The 20571-nt window shown below is 39.8% G+C and overlaps 1 protein-coding gene across 6 annotated transcripts in view; it reads left to right on the plus strand.

Annotated features, from left to right (window-relative positions):
* Nucleotides 1-20571, plus strand: part of LOC146688123 (low-density lipoprotein receptor-related protein 8-like) — a 90894-nt gene that overhangs the window by 6165 nt on the left and 64158 nt on the right. The window contains exon 1 of one of the 6 annotated variants that reach the window (XM_085438545.1): nucleotides 4794-5456. The exons of the other annotated variants lie outside the window; for them this stretch is intronic. Within the exon in view, the coding sequence (XP_085294671.1) occupies nucleotides 5351-5456 (106 nt within the window). The 5' untranslated portion in view covers nucleotides 4794-5350. Of the gene's footprint in view, nucleotides 1-4793; nucleotides 5457-20571 lie in introns of those variants that run through there. 6 annotated transcript variants of the gene reach the window in all.

Genomic DNA, 20571 nt, shown 5'->3' on the forward strand with positions numbered 1-20571 from the left:
CCACTTGATCTTTTCCTCAAGAAACAAAGTCTGTGGAAGATCTTTGAGATTATTAAGCAGTTGTGGAAGTTGAAAACTTCTGCCTAAAGAAGAAAAACAAAATAATGTTTGTATTACTGCAATAGCAAGTGTTTTCCCATTTTTAAGGAGAATAACAGCAGTAGTGTTCTATTTCCTGTTATGTTGAAAAACATGTCAACAAGTCCCCTGATGCACCTTACTAGAGCATTTAAGAGCTTTATTCTTGTTTACAAAAACAGAGTTTGTATAATTCTTATGAGCTTGAAAGTATGAAGGTATAACTACCTTTATTCTTCAACACATTTCTTTAAGTAGTCTCCAGGAATAGTTATTTATTCTAGAGACACTCAAAGCTCTTCTTTGGATGTTGGCTGCCTTTTGTTCAGTTCTCTGTCAAGATGATCCCACATTGCTTCAATAAAGTTGAGGTCTGGGCTCTGGGGAGGACAATCGTTGCTTATAGCGTTCCACTGAATGTTTTTCTATCTAGATATGCTTTTACTGCATTGGCAGTGTGTTTGGGAATATATTAAATTATGAAATGCTTTCCACATGGTATTGCATGCTGGATCAAAATCTGATGGTACTTTTCTGTGTTTATGTCAAAGTGAGAAACTTAGCTGTAGCTAATGAAGATGATGGTAGTAGCTAGAATTCTCTTAAAGTAGCCAAATGCCTCATGATCAAATAAGTAAAGGACATGAATGGATGAATGAGATTCCTACTGTCCCAATATGCAAGTTACTTCATCATCAATTTTTTCGGATCTACAACAACACTGGCTGAAATGCAGTCTCACAAACTGTGACTGAGCCCCCACTGTGTTTTACAGATGGCTGTGGACACACAGTGTTGCACCTCTCTCCCACCCTCTGAATATACCTCAGCCTTTTCTCCTTGTTTCCGTTGATTAAGAATGGCTTCTTGACAGCCACACGTCTACTGAGACCATTTCTGATGAGGCTTCAGTGAACAGTAGATGGATCAACTGAAAGGCCAGATGCATCTCTCAGGTCCTGTGTCAGACCTTTGATGGATTTTTTCCTGTTTCTCAAGGAACTGATTTTCAGATACTGTTCATCTTCTTTATATAGTTTTTTTTTAGGCCTGGCAGTTCTTCTGTTGTCCTCTACTTATCCAGGTTCCTAAACAAAACATAAACTGCACATCTTAGCTGTTTGGGAATCACCAAATCAACTAAAGAAATTGGAAAAAAATTGGTGTTTTGTGATAGGCTACTAGTTGCAGAGTGCCTAAAGATACAAAAAAAAAATTGGTTCTAAGTTGTCTGTTATGTGTAGAGACTCACTGGTACATCGCTTGAGTTGTCTTTTCTATGCTTGACTGATTCATAGGTACGTTTTAAGTGATTTGACAAAGAAAAACATTCCTGTAAATTTGTTTAGGTACAGGGACTGGAGTTAAAATGAGTAAAAAAGCAGCCAATGTTCAAAGAAGAACTTTGAAAGACCTTCAGAAAGCCTGGATAATGTTTGCGAAAGCAAGCTCCTTAGAAGCAAAAAGTTTTCCTCATTATGTAATTTATTTATGTAGTCTAAAAAAATCAGGTCCAACCTTCATTTACGGGGCGATCGTGGCTCAAGAGTTGGGAGTTCGCCTTGTAATCGGAAGGTTGCCGGTTCGAGCCCCGGCTCGGACAGTCTCGGTCGTTGTGTCCTTGGGCAAGACACTTCACCCGTTGCCTACTGGTGGTGGTCAGAGGGCCCGGTGGCGCCAGTGTCCGGCAGCCTCGCCTCTGTCAGTGCGCCCCAGGGTGGCTGTGGCTACAATGTAGCTTGCCATCACCAGTGTGTGAATGTGTGTGTGAATGGGTGGATGACTGTATGTAAAGCGCTATATAGATACAGGCCAGGCCATTCATTCACAGCGATCTTGAGCAATTAAAATGCTATAAAATGTTTTTAAATCAGCCTTCAGTCAAACCACAGTCCTTCTGGAAACAGCTTGTTACAATCCTGTTATCTTAGAACCCCTTTTTAAATGAACGTGGTTTAATTTCAGTGGATAACGGAATTAAAAAAAGGAGCTCACCAGTAAAAATCTGATTTGCAAATTTGATGAATTTACTGAAAATAATAGGTGTTTAACCCCCCCCAAGTTCTCCTCTGCATGTGTAGACACCAATAGAAAGGACTAACTCAACAGTTCCGGTTCAACCCAACAGCACACTTGGAACAAATGCAACACTAATTACTTCCAAGACTACAGTGTGGCAAAAAAAGAGAAGCGTATATTTACCTACATCTTTATTACGATAAGAACTAAATGTACGTGCTGCTATATAGTTATAATTGTTGTGAACCTCGACTGCTCATAAGCGTCAGAACACGATAAGCTCATGTGTCGTTCTGTTATAATGTCTCTGGTTTTACAGATTAACCAGATATTTTCTTCCACATTATGCTAACTTATCGACGTGTGTGCGTGTGTGTGTTTGTGTATTACTATTTGCTTGTTTGCTGGTGCTACTGGCCTACTGCCCTGTATCTGCATGTCTCCAAGCCAGCTTGCCCTAAGTGATCATTAAGAAGTCTGCAGCTCCAATTGAGCTATTATCTCAGATTAGTGTGTGTCGTTACACAACGTTGCAGAGCGAGAGAGAGGGGATTAATGTGGGGGTATAAAACATCACTCAGCCTCAGCCTCTTCCCATCATCTGCCACATATTTATCCCTTTTTCCACTTGTCTTTTTAGTGCCTTCACCTCAGTGAAAACCATTTGTATGCATCATTTTAAAGATTACACCTCCCAGAAATCTGTGTTTATTTCAAGGGATAAAAAGCAGATATTTCTCCGAGGACACTCTTAGCAGTGTGTCTCGCCTCATGAAACTTACTGTTTCAATTCTGTTGAACTACCGAAATACTGCTGAGGCACTAAAATAACTTCATCAGCTAAAGTCTGTGCAGAGAATCTTTATTATGGAGTTAACACTGGGTTCTGGTTTCAATATTTAACTGTTTTAAAATCAATGAAAACTTTACAGGGCTGGAATTTTAATCATATCGTTTAAAGGCCGTCATTAACCCAAAATATTTAGATATTTAGCTCATATTTAGAGCTTTTCTGTGAGTTAATGGTGTAAAATGTATCCTGTAAACTCTAGAGCAGTGTTCTTAAAGTACTGGAAGTTACATATGGTGGTGAGGTAGGGCACTTTGTGTTTGAGATCTGGGCTGCTTGTTTTAACTGATAAAGTGATTCTGTTACACATCCCTGTAGTTTTTTGTAAAAGTGATTCAGTGGCAGTGAAATGAACCCAGGTCACTTTGAAAATCGATAAGACACATGCTGGATGTTCGAGAGCGGCTGCCTGCTCTGTGAACCCAGGCCTTGGGCCCGCTGGCATCCAGGCAGACAGCGCCTTTCATCCAGAATCACTGTCAGGAAAAAAAAAAAAAAAAACCCAGACCCACAAGGGATGATGTTGGCACACACTCCAAGAGCTGTGGCACTTAGCAACTTGTGACTCATTTTGGTGAAAAATGCGACTTCATGTGACACAACAGCCGTGCTCATGAATCTCTTCTGACAGCTGCGACAATGTTGGGATTGGATGATTGTGGCTGTGAGTATTACTTTATTTTGATTTATCTTTTTTTTTGGATGAGTAAACATATTCATCACAGAACTACTGAGGATATTATGCATCTCTGAAGTCAGGCCAGGGCAACACAGAGCGTCAGCACTGTGTGCGGTAGTGAATTGGAATGATGAGCAAATAGCTATGACACAGCAACCATAGCCCTCGGACTCTTTCGTTTTATTGATGATTCAATGTAGCCGGATAAAGTATGAGTGTCACCTCTGCTCACACAGGCCATATTCGCTTCCTTTTGCCCAGCTACATACTGACTCATTACATCGCCACCATCACAGTGTTGAAGCTTTGCATGCGGGCTGTCACTGCGTTGAATCATACCACCTGCCTACATGTCTCCACCTTTACAGCAACCATCAGAACAGTGTGCGTAGCTTGAAATGAACTGTGGACAATCCAGCTGGCCTAAAGAGCCATTCAAATCTCCAGACAAAGGGCGCAAACAGTGGTTATCCTTATAACAAGCAATATCCTATTGCATGGTTGTCAACTGCAGAATTGAGCAAACATAAACTCCCTTATTAAAAAGTAACTTTATTAAAAATGTTAACATTACAATTTGTGGACACGCAATGAAAGGCTGATAAGTGGCATACTGACTTTACTATTTGAGATAATGTAAGTCATTTTAAGTTAGCTTTTGCATTTATGCAACGTTAGCCATTGCTAACATTTTACCCTGTGGAACATAGCTGATTCAAAGTCAGGCTGGAGCTATCATGGCACAATTTACACTATATGGTAGTTTTCCTGTGCTTCTGGGTTTCTTTCTTCTTCTTCAGCATACAAGGACAGACATGAACACTTGTAGGTGTATGCTGCCCTGCCAGTGCCGTAAGAATTGCAGTCTTAGGACATATGCTGCCTACAATACCTGTCCTAACAAAGAAAACAAGTACTATTACATTTTCAGAATTTTGCTATTGAAATGTGTTGGAACATATATCATACATACATCATGTTTTTTTTAAAGTAAGTTTACAAAATGTAAGTAAATTGCTGTAAAAAAAAGCCTCAAATATCAGAGTAAGGTTCTGAAATTTCTAGTTTTGCCTAAATACTATCACTCAGTTATATTTAATTTCCCATCGCCTGAGGAAATGCTATTAGCTTCCCTTTCCTCTTAAGGAATGACATATAATTAAATTTCTGCAGAAATGCAGAATGTGTGAGCTAAGCCTAAGTTAAATGAGGGTTTTATTGTGTCAGGCATTGCATTACCTGAACAGTCATAACAAATTAGAATGAGACTTGAACTAATTTTCTCAGCAGTAGAGATTTAAGCAAGAGAAGCCTTGAATCTGTACAGACGTGGACTATCAAATGATTTCTCTTCAACAATGACCTTCCAATTATCTGTACTGTAGATCTGAACAAAGAAAGATTTGCCATTTTTTGACTAGAGGAATGTAACATAACCATCCGTTCAGAGTAACTTGTTTTGCTGTCCCCCGCAGGCCTTTCTTACATCAAAGATTTTCAGAAAGATGCTTTCGCTCATGTGAAATCTGCATTTGAAAACAGCAGCAGCAGACCCAATTAGATTATTTAGTTTTCCTTGAAATATTCTGTCTGCACACAAAAAAATGGGCTGTGTAAACCTGCTTGGGTGTGTTTTGATTTAGATATTAACTATGAATGCGCAAAAACACACAGTGAAAAATCTTACCAAAATCTTGTAGCTATAACTTGGTTTTGAATTTGTAATGAAACTTATTTTACCATTATTTTCATGTTTAATCACACTGCTGTGTGGAGGTTTTAATAGATTTCTGCAGGCAGAAGGAGAAAGTACATCTCATTTCAGAAAAGGTCAGTCATGCCTGTTTAATTTATAAAGCTTATATTTAAATCATAGATATGATTTAAATATAAGCTTTCTAATTTAATCATATATAATGACATAATGCTTATTCATTATTCACCCTGTCTGTGTGTGTTAACACAAAAGTTGTGGCTTAGTATTCGAGCAAAAGTTTTCTTGGAAGTAGTTGGAAATGCAAGCAGAGAAGTGGGAAACGTTAGCTAGCAGATGGTTTGTCTGAGCCGCACTTGACCCCGTGTGCTTCCGGCAGGAATATTGCGATCAAAGCTGAGCGGCTAAGCTCTGCCTAGAGATAGATATGTTTTAAATGCATAGCCATTGGCCCATCACACGTACACACATAGTATGGATGCACAAGACACACCCTGGCTGCACACTGAAAGGCATTGAGTTCACATGAAATGAAAACGTGGTCTATTTTATTGGTTTGTGCATACCCTTTGTGAATGGGTAATGATGTAATCTCTTGTGACATGGATCACCAGAAAAAGAAGAACCACACTGATGCCGAGTTTAGAGAAATAAAAGGAGTGAAAGAGGAGGCAGAGCCAAGGAGGGTGTCGTTGCGGAGCGGGGCAAGGCATGGGGGCAGGGATAAAGAGTGCTGCAGTGTCATTGATTTTAGAGTGGTTGTTTTGCTGTGTTATTGTTCAGATGCAGATCAGATAAAGTGTAGCCGATAAGACACACAGCCAATTAGAAATCAGCTGTAGTCTCTCCTTTAGAGAGGTGAGAGTTGAGGTTGAGTTTTCTGTTGCACTCTGCACAGAAAGAAGACAACTAAATCGCTAAGTTAACAGAGACAAAGCTCTTACTCAAGCATGAGTACAAAACTAAAAGCAATGCCAATTGGTTTGAAAGAAGAGCCACTCACTGCAGAACATCTGCTCAGGCTCAGGCAGCCAGGCTGCTGGAAACACCTGGCATTAATGCAGCTTTCCTGCTCTTCTAACACGGCTGTGTGAATCAGATTTTCTGTGTTTAACTTTAAGTCAAGGAGTGGCAAAGCAGCTTACACTGGGGGTTCAAATATATAAATATATAAAGTCATTGTGCTATTTATTTATATTTCATTCATGCTATTATATCTCTGTTTTACAAAATCAACAGGGATACTCTATTCAAAATATTACTCTATCACTTTTCACTTATATGGAACATATAGGGAACATTTCTGAAGAAGCAATGTTGTGTCTTGTAAGATGATGTGTAAGATGGTGATTACAATATTAGATACACAAAAAGCAATCAAATCTGGATTGTTGTGCTAGTATTTTTGCTTGGACAAGACTACTTCTTCCAGCCCTGATTACATTGTAGCTTACCAATAGTGATGTGTAGCCTGTGTCTTAAAAATGCTAGCCTGGTCCATTTGTTGATTGCACATGAAGGTTGATGGAGGCACTGTGTGCTTCCATCAGCCTGTTTGCAATCAGTCCAGACAACCCACTCTTTTCATTTTAGGCAATAAAACCTTTCCTCTTGATGCTTTGCCTTGCTGATATTAATATAGGTAAACCCCCCCCCCCCTTTCTTTTTTATGTTACCAGTCCACCTGTCATCTCTGAATTCTCCCTCCAAACTCTCTCAAACAGTACAAGCGGGGCACTGGATCTGCGAACTGATTGAAGAGAGTACTGTCTATATGGTTCAAGTGCTAAAGCCAAAATGCATGTATGTGTGTTAGATTATGTTGCAACATCGGTTTTATAGAAACAAATAAGTGGCTTCCACCAAAAAATTTAGTTTTTTTTATTAGCAAATTGTAGTTTATTGTTAGTTATAAGCCTAGCAGGAAACCCATTAACTGCATACAGTTTGGTGAGCTCAAGCTTAAAAAATAAAATATTGACCTCTAAGAAACAGTATTTCTTACAGGATTATTACAGTGTGCACATCTATCGCTTTTGTTTTGTACCCATTTTGTATGTGACTCCTCCTAAACCATGACATCAATAATTTACAGTGCTTTTTTACTCACTAATCTGCAAAGTCTGGTGCAGAGAACTATTACTTTTTTCTATCCACACAGCAGAAGTCACACTTTTGCATATAGTACAGTACCCTGGCCTACTTTGAATATCCACTCCACATATATTCTTACAGGGTAGAAATAGGAGTGAAAATGTCCCAGAAAAAACCTTCATTAAATTGCCTCATGCAACATGAGGATGCTATTGCATCGTAAAGCTGCAACACATTTAACACAGCCCACTGGAAATGATGTCATGGTGTTTAAGGAAATGTGCAAGCTTGCATTTGCTTTATTCTACGGGCTTGTAAAATTGGCTTTGTAAATGCAAAGACTAACCAATCCGGGTTGCGTATAAGACTTACATGTTTTCCGATGAGTGTCCCAAATTAAACTATTACCAATGTTATACTGACAGTCTTGGCATGTTCCCATAGGCCTTAAGGGTGATGGAGTGTGGTTACTTGTTTAATCTGCCCAGTTTGGCATGAAATCAGTGTTGTGACATTTTAGTCTTTAGGAATTCAGACCAAGTCTGCTGTAATATTCCTCTGCTCAGTACGGCTTATGAAAGAATCATGAAAACAGCTAATGAATCATTTCATTTCTCTACTATTAGTTTAAATGAGGCCAACCGAAATGCTAAATCTCTGATCTGTAACAAGTGTACCGTGCTTTTAATGGAACCATCTGAGCTTTGCATGCATGAAAGAAGCTGTGGTAAAGAGCCTAGCTGCTTTGTCACTTTCAGCTTTTCCAAAGACACTCAGTTGAAGACGTAGTTTGCTCATGCTGATGCATATATATTATAGTCTTTTACTGCAAAGAGAAACAGAGCAGAGCATTGAGGTAGCGTTGCATCTTTTGAGAGTAATGTGAGGTGTTTGGATTTATCTATGAATTATTTACCCAGTGTACTTACAACTCCAGATGATTTTCTATGCTTGGTAGCAAACATCCAGACCACATCTAACCTTGTGATCCTCTGTGCTTCGAGGTGTATTCAATCTCTTAATAATTATTACGTTTAAAGCATTTCACAGCTTATATCATGCGCATGGCATGAGGAGAAGTTGCTTTGTGCCACTTTGCTAACACAGAGAAGCTTTGGCGGTGAGGGGGGAAGCCTTTAGTCACAGTCTGAGTAATCTGTTTCTGTGGTGGGTTGGTTCAGGATTCTTTGATTGGACAGTGGGTATTTGGTGGGTCCACACTTAAGAATATCAGCTCTCACAGGGTCCATCAATAGGTGTCTGTGACTTTGTTCTTCCTGCCTGACTCTAGTGTGCAGTGTGTGAGAAGAAGAAGAAAGAAAAAAATGCATGCATTTAGAAACAGAGAAACAGACGGCCTACTCAGACGTGCAGAAGTGGGCGAATATGCGTGAGCGCGTGTTATGTTTGCATGTAACTGTCGGGTGATGTTCAAACAGCAGCTAGGATTAAAGTCTGAGCATGTCTTAATTACACTTTCTTGTTGCTAGGGGCAGACTTTCTAGAACAAGAAATTTGACCTCGGGCAGTATTACAGTTATGTTAATTTTCGTCTGCAGTGGGAAATGTAAAATCTGCTCTCAGTGCCTTGTCACAGCAATTTCAGTGGCTTAGTCTGCAGGCCAGTGAGGGTGTTTCTGAAAATTTGGTCTGCAGATGCCTTTGTGTTTTGTGCTATTGGAATCAGGTCTTTGCAAGAGAAAGGAAGGAGAGAAGAAGAAAAAGAGATGTGGCTCATTCTCTGCATAGGGTAAATGGCTAATCTCCCATTTCTCATTACAGCCCCCTGGTTAGTATAGAAATTAAAATCCAGTGTGGCACACTTTTCCTTATACGGGACTGACTATGGTGTAGGCTCGCTTCATACGTTTGGTTGCTGTGTAACCGAGAGTGACAAGTCACTCTTTGACTTACTCTTAAATCCAGTATTATAAACTCAAGATGCTTAATGGAAGGCCACTGGAAAGTAGACTAATGAGACCAGACATCATCCCTTCTAAAGGCTTTTAAAGACATACGGAAACAGGAATGTAATAATATAGATTGCCCGCAAGTGCTTTTGTAGATTAATTTATAAAGTACAAGATCCGCATTCTAAATGAGAGAATCATCAGAGACTCAAATGCCCGTAACAAATAGCTCTGGGGCTTATTTACACTTGGATCCTGTATTGATGTAAAACCCAGATGCAACTTTTCATGTTATAGACAGATTTCCCAGCATTCCCTTTCAAAGTGAAATACTGGGCAATCACAAACGTTACCAAACTGCATTAAGGTTCTGTATCTAATTGAAGCAGAAGCTGGATTAATGTTACCCAGTGTTCCCCATTTCTTATCAAATTGGCTGCTGTGAAATAGGTCATTTAGAAAAATTACAATCTTGATTGCACCTGCTTTAGTCTGCCTATCATTTTGCTCTCAATTAATGTTTTCTCCTCCTCATAGCTGAAACCTAACCTGAAGGTGTCCTTGAAGCTATGCTTAACATAATAAGAGAGTTTATTCCTGCAATGATGGGTGCTGCTCTGAGAAACATGCTGCAGGCTTTGGCATAACATCTCACTAAATCACTCAAAAGACTAAAAAGTCAAGCTTAGAGGTCTATTAACAAAGCATTTTAGTTTTGTAGCTAAGAGCTGTTGAAAAAGACACATAAACACGTTTGACTGTAAGTTAAAGTGTTGTTTTACTCAGATTATTCATACACTTCTTATATTCAGAAACACTATACACAATGAGTAACTGTACTTTAAATATTACGTATGATTGTGGCGACATATTTCCAAGGGAGCTCTTTATTTTACTTATCACTTACTTACCTTGTTACATTAAAAAAAGAGTAAGATCTTATACAAATGTTGGTGTGTTGGATAAAATCATACTACTTGAATCTGGCCAAAAATTCTTTTCACTTCAGCTTTTTTAGTTATGGTTTAGCTCTGTTGGTCTATATTTTCGTTGGATACATTGTCCTGAAATTTTGTCCCAAATAATGAATCCAAATGATAATCCTGTGACTTTAAATCCTTGAACAGCTCACACATGGACTGCTATAAAAATTGGCCACAATTGTTAGCATGCTAGCATTAGGGCTGTGCCGTATCATATTGTCTGCAAGGATACTGATATGAATTTAAGTGCTATAAAATTTTCAGATCTCTGTTGATGTGCCAAATTCTGACTACAATACTGTACTGTACCACTGGTATCATAGTTAGACATGGCCACACGCTGATTTTTTTGAAGGACTATTTTGAACTCTTGAGCCTACGCCATCGCGATTTGATGAGCGTGAAGCAGGGCTGACTGTGGAACTGCATACTCGGTGGATAACAGCGAGTAAATCACAAGTCTGGAGACAGGTGTTTACTTAGCTCAGTGCCCAGGGCTGTTTTCCCATAGCGTCCTATAGGACTAGAAGGTGTTTTACGACAGCAGGTATCACACTCCCATATGCAGAAAGGCTATTGCAGGGACTTGAATTCAAGTTCTTGTTTTATTTTTTAGCCATCTTTAATACTAGTCTATGGTTAGTATTTACATCAAAGTACTGGTTTGCCAAATTACAGCCTGACAGACAGGCTAACATGGCTGCATGTTATGGTTGCAAATATTTCCCATTACCAAATCTGCCTGAGAACAATAGGTCCACTTTATGAATTGTGGCAGTCAGATCTTAATAGTGAATGATAGCATTTGGTCCTGGAGTTATAATTACTTTTGATTGTTAAGAGGAATGTCTCCTGTGTTTCAGCCACATTGAAACTCAGAGGAGAATCTTCAAGTGAAGGGCAAAATTGCTTTGGGATTGACTTAATTAATTTCCATTCCATGATTATTTTTTTTACTTCATAAAGGAATAGCCCCCCCCCAAAGAGGATTTAGTCAGAGCTGAAGGAAGATTATCAGCAATATGATAAAAATTGTTAATTTGGCTTTAAAATACCCAAGAATACAAAAATAACAGGTCAGGGCGTAGATTTTCTCCAATAAGACAACGTAGACTTTTTGTTAGTGTACATAGAGCGATCATACTGTGTTGTCACCTGCCAAGAGAAAGAAAGACAGAAGAAGAAGAAGAAGACAAAGAAAACCCTGCATTCAGATTGTTGCTCAGCAGGTCAGACTCTCATTTTTGAATCACAGCTTTTTTCTCAGATTTCTAAAAGCCACTGTATCTACTTACACTGATGATAACACTGACTACAGTGATTCTGATGTGCATTTAAAGGCTGAAGTACTGTTGTTACTGTGTGCTGGACTATAGGCATTGTATTGGTGGTATTTGTTAAAGCTCAGATGTTTAAACACTATGATGCTGTTTCGTGTGCACTGTCGCAGTCATTGAGCGACAGGGGGTCAACAGGGGGGCTGTTGTGAGCTTGCTACCGCATTTTCAGGCGAAGATAAATATATATATTTTTATTTCTTCATCTCATCCAACTACAGCACTAAACTCGCAGTGCTGATGTTCCTAAGTGAACTGCTTTCACTGTGCTAACTTTCCTCAATCTTCCTGCTTCTTTTTTTAGGCTCATGTTATAGTTTTGAAATCTGGATCGACTGCGTTTTTATAGATGTGGACTTCCAAGATAAGAGATTTTCGCTCTACACTGGAGAGTATGAAATGCTGTCCTTTTCTATGCAGGGATATCCTTGAATATCTCCTTCAAGCAAGCCTCTGAATCCCCTGCTGTGCCATTAGCAACTGATAGTAAAGTACTGTGCCTTTGCTGAATACCTGCAAGGTTAAGGTGTGTGGACAGTTTTAATTTGAAGCAAAAAATTGCAAAGAAAGATTTTATGTGTGCAGTCGAGGTTTGCTGAGTGATCAATACATATCTGAGGAAAAGTTCTTTGTAGACTGTTATAAGGCTGTGATGGGGAATGCAAGGCCAGGGACTCAACACAGTACCAAAGGTTATGACCGTTACAGATTATATAAGTTATGTTCATCGGGGTCTTGGTTTGAACTCTACGCAGACTGTGTTCTTTCAGGCTATGAGGAAGGAGCATCTGGCTGCTGTGCTGATTTCTATCGAAGCATGCAGGAGAGGCTCTGGGGGAAGAGCAGCAGTGACGGTGTCAGCTGTTTGGCTGAGGGACCTGTCCTAAAACTGTGTGTGTCTGTGTGTTTTCCCTGCCAGGGAGACTTTATTAACCAAAAACTCTGGGGCAGGTGACAGACTACAGCAACCAGCTTGTCTTCGTTCATTTGGAGGGCACCTTAATTAGATAGTTTACCGCAATAAGCAGGTGCTTTACCGCATTTCTTTGACATTGCACCGTTATCTGCAGTGGTTGCTTATGTAATGTTTTTAAATGGTTTGCGAAGGTTGTTGTTTCTGTGTGTGAACGGTCAGAGAATCAGCCATTTATCAAAAGTTAAGCCTTCACCGTTTTATCTTAACACAAGAGGCCACTCCATCTGTCTAGTAGGATTAGATTTATTCTGAAGGCTCCTGTTTTTCTGCTCATTTCTGATAAAAGTAGGATTTGGGGCTGCATTCACTAGCTCTAACTGTGGAAAAGTGTGCATAATCTGACCCTTGCTGTGGACTTAGAGACAGCAGTAGGGGCTGGTTCCTATTTAAACTTTGCCTGCAGGACATTCGTGTCACGTTGATGTAACACAAACCACATTCAACACATGAAACAAGGTAGTTCATCAAAGATGTACTCCTCTCTACTCGGTGCAGACTCATTTCATTCCCTCCGTTACACCCTCTTCTTGTGTGGTTCCCATCACTTTTTCTAGCAGCTTTACTCTTGAAGCTATGTCTTTCATATTTCACTGGTAATGTCTTCTGGGCTCCTCTCTGACACTCCTGGGGTCTGATTGTTCTCCCTGCTGAATCATTAGCTGGCTGCTGGATTTAATATAGGGAACACAGTGGAGAGAAGTACCTGTACCACCAAGTGTAACTGCAGAACCACTTGTACAGTAATGGTTTTAACTCCATAATGAGATGAGCACTAAAACACCATTTTCAAAGAAGGTAGAGTGCAGCCTGAAATAAGGTGTAAACTGTATTCTTAGATTCACCTTCTGGTGTCTGATATGATCTCTTTTCTTATCTTTTTTTTCTAAATTACAACTTATACATAAAATTTAAATCCCATAAATTCATAAATGTAGTGTAAATAGAGCCTGTAGGTGCTGTTTGCGTGTCTGCAAACAAATTGTAGAAATTAGTTGCTTTCTAAAATGCAGTAAGATCTTACCGGCTCATGTCACTTTTTCATGCTTCACTGAATAACATGCTGAGTCCTCTGCAAAATTGGACTTGCCTTTAGTTTGTATAAAGGCACAGTGTATTCCAGTGACAGTGCCAGGTTATAGGATGAAACTGTTGACATATGGCTGTAGATCAACCATATTTTGTGTCTCTAAACCAGGAAAAACACACAGGAAGAAAGGATTTTAACAGAAGGTCAGACACATGGAGAAGGCGTCACGCAGTGAACGCTGGTGTACGTGTGTATGTGTGTCGTCCTATATTTGTGTGTTTGCTTCTCTTGGCAAGCTTGTCTTGTAAGCGCCAATGTATGCGTTATATCTGCAACATTTGTCAGTGTGTCAGCTCTGTGGTAGGGTGTACACGGGAGTGTGCCTGTCCACCCACGTGTATACTTCATATATGAGCTTGAAGATCAAAAGGCAGCAGACTGTCGCAGGAGCGTGAAAAAAAGCTCCAAAAAGGCTTGAAAACCTCTTGAGAAACTGAGATACAGATGTGTCCTGTTGCTTTCTTACAGATGCTTGTGCACAATCCACTATACTTCAGTGTGATGTTGCTCCATGATACTATTGGCTTCAAGGTAAATCTCTAGGGATTTAGCTAAGCTGGACCTAAAAAGTCTTCACTAAAAAATATCACTCCCGGGCTTCCTAAAGGTGACTAAGGAGCTTTTTAAGCTGAGGCTGCCCAGTCTTTTGCTTATAAAGGTGGTTTTTGTGTCAATGTGACCTGACAGGGAGGGAGAGAAAATATGTCTTTTTGGAGGCTGTGGGCTATAATTAGCACAGTAAGTCTTTGGCCAGTACACAAGGTCAGAAGAAAAGCTGGGCAGTGAACAGCAATAAGTAGCCTCCCTTACCTCCGGCATTCTGCATTACAGCATTGTGAGTTTAGTAATTATAGATGTGTGGTAGTCTTTACATGATCGGACATGACTTTTTCTTGCCATATTATTTTTACATGGCTATTTCACCTACAATCAAAGTTTTATTGATTTTTTTAATGTTGCCGATTAAAACTGAGCACTGAAATGAGTTCACGCTTTTCACAATACTTCGTCCGTCAGTGTGCAATTTTTAGGCAAGTGTGATTGCACTTGTGTGCTACTTCACTGACGTGATGAGTATTGAACATTAAATGTAATTTGCCAGAGATTAAATAAAAGTATTGGATCATCTATTAAATATAGACTGCATTCTTAAAATAGAAGTGCTTTGCTGAAACTTTATTTTCATGTGACTATTTTCTCAGTATTACTGAACCAACACAGATACAAGCAGTTGCCTAGAAACAGACAAAGTGGTTCTTATTGGCCTGTATGCTTATCTTCTTTTAATGAGTTCAGTGTCTCTTGTATAAAAATCCTGAACTCTTTTCACCCCTTAGTTTTTAACCATTTCCTGTTTTATTTTGAAATCATTCACGTTTTTCACTATATATATCTTCTATTATTATTTTTTATATATATTTTGTTGCTGTTGTTTTGTTTGCCCAGCCAGGTGCCTTCCTGTGTATTACGCTAAGCTTTCAGTTAAAGTTTGCGATTTTGTGAGGATACTGTGGGATCTTTTTCTGCGCCCTGTGTTTGTAGCCTCCTCTCCCGGGGATCGGCATTCCCTTACAAATTTAAAGAAAATGTTTGTTGTTGGTTTAGATATCACAGCTTCTGTCTTAATATTTAGAATGGTATAAAGGCTGTGTAGAAGGACCCACACACACACACACAGCGTGTACAGCCGTGTACTTTCTGGATTGGCACACACACTTGCACTGCAGCTCTCCCAGATTGCGCACACCTCCTGACGAAGCCTGCTTCCTCTCCACTCCAGTGTCACTAAAAGCAGTAGAGAGCTCGTCAGTGCCATCACCATCACCTGTCCGCTCACCTGCCTGGCACCACCCCTTGAGCTCACTGCACCACCCCTCCCCTGCAGCTGAGTGAGGGACCACACCTCTGCCACAGGTTGTAATGTCATATCAGTAATCAAAAACTCAAGGCCCATCTTCTGGCCAATTAGACCCAAATAATGAAGCTTTAAATCACCATAACTTTGAATAGTAACAACCATCATTTATCACATGCTATTTTAATTGCAGCCCAGAAATGTAGGTCATGGTAGGGGTAATCAATCCATTCTCCTGGCTTTATCTTATTTCATTTGGTCAGTTTGTCCAAAAGGATGAAATGCACAGCACACAAGAGGGAAAAGGGGAGATTTCATCTGTAGATGCCACTACTTGGCTCTGTGTTTTTTTGGATCAATACTCTATCAACCAGTGCTGAGCTAGAGCTTAGTCCTGTGTGGCTTTTCATCTTCCTGTTGGTTCCAGTGGCTCACCACTGACCACACAGACCTGAGTGACAGGAGAAAATACGTAATGACATCCTCTATTGACAGATAACAACAGATAAATCGAATCAACAAGAGAAATTGTTTGCTGCTCTGAGGAGACTTAGCCAAGCTACATGAGGTTTCTCTGCACAGGCATGTATCTTAGTTAAAGGTAATGTAAATGCCAGAATTAATCTAATTAAATCCTGAAATTATTTGCGAAAAAACAATTTCAGGAACAGCTTGTCCCAAGTGTTGTCGATGCTACGCTGTATTTTGTATGCTATCATGATATCCCATTAATTTTAGCAGGGTTAGTCATTTGCATGCTGGTTTAAGCTAACGGGATACATAATGTTTCCTGCTTCGACAACACTCCCCTACTTCACTCTGAGCTAATGAGGCCATTTGTCTTCTGATCCACAGGAGAATGTGCTTATCACTGCATTACCTATTAAGCTTCTCATGGCCCCCAAAATGAAAGTGCTGTCATTAATATCCTTCACGGTGAAAAAAAATCAGAAGGAAGAAAATAATTCTTCTCCAAGGGGCCGGGTGTGTGTGTGTTTTTATGCATGTGAATGTCAGGTGATTGAAAGCTGTCTGCTTTTCTGCTCCAGAGCATCACTGAGTGATTGAGTGTGCTCTGCTCTTGACTCGGCACATTAATATGTTCACTCAGTCACACGACCACGTGTCCCCACAGAAAGGTTTACATTTTGAAACTTCATACTTGGTATTTTGAATTGTTACTATTTCAAACATCCCAAAATACATACAAATAAATGCATGTTAATAAAAATAGTCAAAATTGATCAAATTTAGGTCGTGAATATTTGAAATGACAAATCATCTGAACCAGTATTTAAAGATGCACAACCCCTGTACCAAAAAAAGCTTGTGACATGGCATAAATTTAAATTAAAACAGAGTGCAATAATATGCAAATCTCATGCACATTTTATTTAAAACTTAAAGCATATCTGTCACGGCTGCACAGCAGTCGTGTGGTGAATTGAGTAAAGGATCCAAGATGCAGGCACTGACTGGGGTGCGAGTGAATATTTATTTGCAGAGGTGATAAGGGGACAAAAACAGGAGGAGCAGAGCGGGGAGTAAACCAACCTAAACTGGGGAAAACTAAAGAACTCAACTTAAACCAAACACGCACAGGGGGAGGAACAAAATACACAATGAAAGATGGCGGAGAGACGCAGACTAAACACCAGGCTACACAGACTGATGCAGACGGACACGGCGTTAAACAGACGACACGACAGAGAGCACAGGAAAACACAGGGCTTAAATACACGGGGAGTAATCAGGGAATGGGCCACAGGAGGGAGACACAGCTGGGAGCAATAAGGCTAACGAGACAGGGGAGAGGTAAAACTGAACACACTGACATGAGACATGAACTTTCAGAATAAAACAGGAAACTAACAGACACAGAGAATCAGACAGGACACTGAACATGACAGGCAGACTCATGAGCAGACACAATAACACCATGGACAGACAGAGGGAACACAGAGAAGTGGGAGCAGGCAGGCAAAGAACAGAAACCTAACAAATGGCAAAATCACAACAGAATACACACTCGGAATGAACAAAAGCATAAGGAAACACAAAACACTGAGTCCTCAGACTCAGGACCATGACAATATCCATTTTTTAAACTGAGCAGAAGTACAATTTTTAAAAAATGTAAGCTCATTTTGAATTTGATGGCAGCAACATGTTGCAAAAAAGATTTGGGCCAGGCCATGTTTAGCACGGTGTTGCATCCTCTCTTCTTTTAACAACAATCCATAAACATCTGGGAACTGAGGAGAACAGCTGTTGGACTTTTGGGAGAGGAATGTTGCCCAATTCTTCTGTGATACAGGATTGTAGCTTCTCAGCAGTCCTGTATCATTTCATGGTGAAAGGTCTGGACTGCAGGAAGGACACAGCTGCATGTGGCTTAGCACTGACTTGCTGAAATATGCATCCTGTTTCTCTTCTCTGAAATTTATAGAATTTCAACTTTGGATGATGAAACTTTGCCTCAGTCTATTTTAAATTAGCTTTGGCCCAGAGAAGACAGCAGCATTTCTGGATCATGTTCACATATGGCTTCTTCTTTACACGTTAGAGCCTGCATTTGCATAAACTGCATTTGTAGATGTCACAGTGAGCTGTGTTTCACAAACAAACGGTTCCTGAGCACATGCAGTAATTTCCATGGCAAAATCAGCCTTATTGTTAGCGCTGAGCTTCCTGAAGCCGATTATATGGTCGAGCAAAGGTACTGCGTTCGCTGTCCGCTCCACTCCAGGGACTGCCCGTCTGCCTGCACTGAGCTCTGTTGTCAGTTGGAAGCAGTGTAAAAAGTATGTGTTACAACTAGAGATGGCACGATACCACTTTTTTATGTCCGATACCGATACCGATATCATAAATTTGGATATCTGCCGATACCGATATGAATCCGATATAGTGTTTTTTAATCAACAAAACTGTTTTTTAAAATATCTTGCTGCATTTTGCAAGTCTGCAAGTTCATACTCAAGTTTAAAACAACAACTACACTAAAGCTATTCTGTTATACCTGTATACAAAAAAAATATTTCATAGTTCAGCAATACTGATCAATCTAATAAACTTAAACCTACACCATCCTCCCTATTCTGGTATTTTAAAGAGTACTTAGTGTAAATATTAAGCAACCTAACTAATAGGGTTCCAACTCCCAGCAACAACAAAATTAAATAAATAAAAAATAGGGAACCACCCCTCACGCGCCACCTCATGATGCTTAATCGACGTAATCAACCTTAATTTGATGCAGTGTGAAAAAAAATGCACAGAAATCAATTATTTTTCAAGAAATATTAAATAGATTCAACATCTTTCTTCAACAAAATTGCAGACTGCACAGATGGTACCTTCCCAAAGTAAAAAGTACTATAGCTTACTAGGGTATATATATTAGACTTAATAGTCACTATATACAGTAATTGACTTCTATTCATTTTACATCAAATTAAAACTTTGGGTGTCAGATAATTATTTATTAAAAGCTAGACATTTTAAATGAGAATAAGAAAGAAAAGTATGTCTTTGTGCCCCCTTTTCCCAGTTAATGCCCTATCGGCCCCCCTGGCTAAACTTTGCTAGATCCGCCCCTGCACAGTTACCAGCCGTCAGCTACGTAGAAAAAGATCCTGGTGTAGAAATTAATATTAAATAAATTCTAACAACAGCTTATCAAGCTTAAACGTGCTGCTGTTGTTCAGCCGCTGGTTTGCTCTTTCTGGCGCAAAGTGGACCAAAAACAAACGAGAGACAGACTCGCGACAGAAAAGCCGATCAGCTGATTTAAGCAGTTTCACGATTGAAGTAGCAGCCGGAGAGCGAGAGGCAGTCGCTTGTTAAGCTTAACGTGGGAATGCTTTACAAACATTCAGAGATGGACTTACACACTTGCTTTACTTCTCTCGGGGATAACTTTGTCGGAGATGAAATGCCAGGTTGCTAGCGAAGCTCCACATGCTATCCAGACCACTGACAGGTCCCGCATGCCACAGCTGCTCTATCACGTGATGCATACGTTCTGAGGTGAGTTACGGCGTGTTGCAAGTTTTGTGAGGTGCTTTCGTGATATTTAATGGATCGGATTACATTTTTTATTTTTCTCCGATATCCGATCCAGTAATTTAGGTCAGTATCGGACCGATACCGATACGTAATATCGGATCGGTCCATCTCTAGTTACAACCGGTCTTTGGGCCATTGATGTTACTGCTGTTGTTGGTACGTCAGTCAGTTGCGAAGGAAAGCAAAGTTATAACATATAAAGAGCTGAAGTGAAACCGAGTGTTAAAAGCTATTAAAAGTGTGCACTGCAGCCACTGTCTGTGTTTTTCATACTGTATTTCTTCTGAAGTTTTTTTGGTGGCGCTCTGGTGAACTCCGCTGTCGCCCCCCTTTCTGTTCCAGCCCACTTGTCAATCAGTCAACATTCAGCAGTCGCTCAAGTCACCTGCATCCGACAACGTGCAGTCAGGATCTTGGAGAATTGCACCGGAGAGTCTCGGGTGGTTGAAAACTCATCTCCCCACTCTGTCTGGCTGAAAAGTATATGTGAACAGATGCGTTTGCAGGACCATAAAACCATCCTGGGGGCATGAAGACCAAGGACATCCAGCTTTTTGTAAACTGGATCTTTGAAGCTTGTCCTTTCTAAGATGTTCTTTTTATACCCAGTCATGTTACTGACCTGTTACTAATTAACCTAATTAGTTGCAAGATGTTTGCCCAGCTGTTTATTTTTTTAAATTACCACTTACTTTTCCAGTCTTTTGTTGCCATGTCTCATTTTTTTTTAAATATATTGCAGACATCAAATTCAAAATTAGCTAATATTTCAATGAAAAAGTAAAATGTCTCAGTTTAAACATTTGGTGTTTTTATATTTTATTGTGAATAAAATATGGGCTCATGAGATTTGCAGATCTTTGAGTTCTGTATTTATTTAAAATTTTTCATATAGTGTCTGGTCTTTTTTTTGAATTG

The sequence above is a fragment of the Copadichromis virginalis genome, linkage group LG18, assembly GCF_057382275.1.
Source record: "Copadichromis virginalis isolate Kocher_CV1m ecotype Utaka linkage group LG18, C_Virginalis_male_GT1.1, whole genome shotgun sequence".
NCBI classification, from domain to species: Eukaryota; Metazoa; Chordata; class Actinopteri; order Cichliformes; family Cichlidae; genus Copadichromis; species Copadichromis virginalis.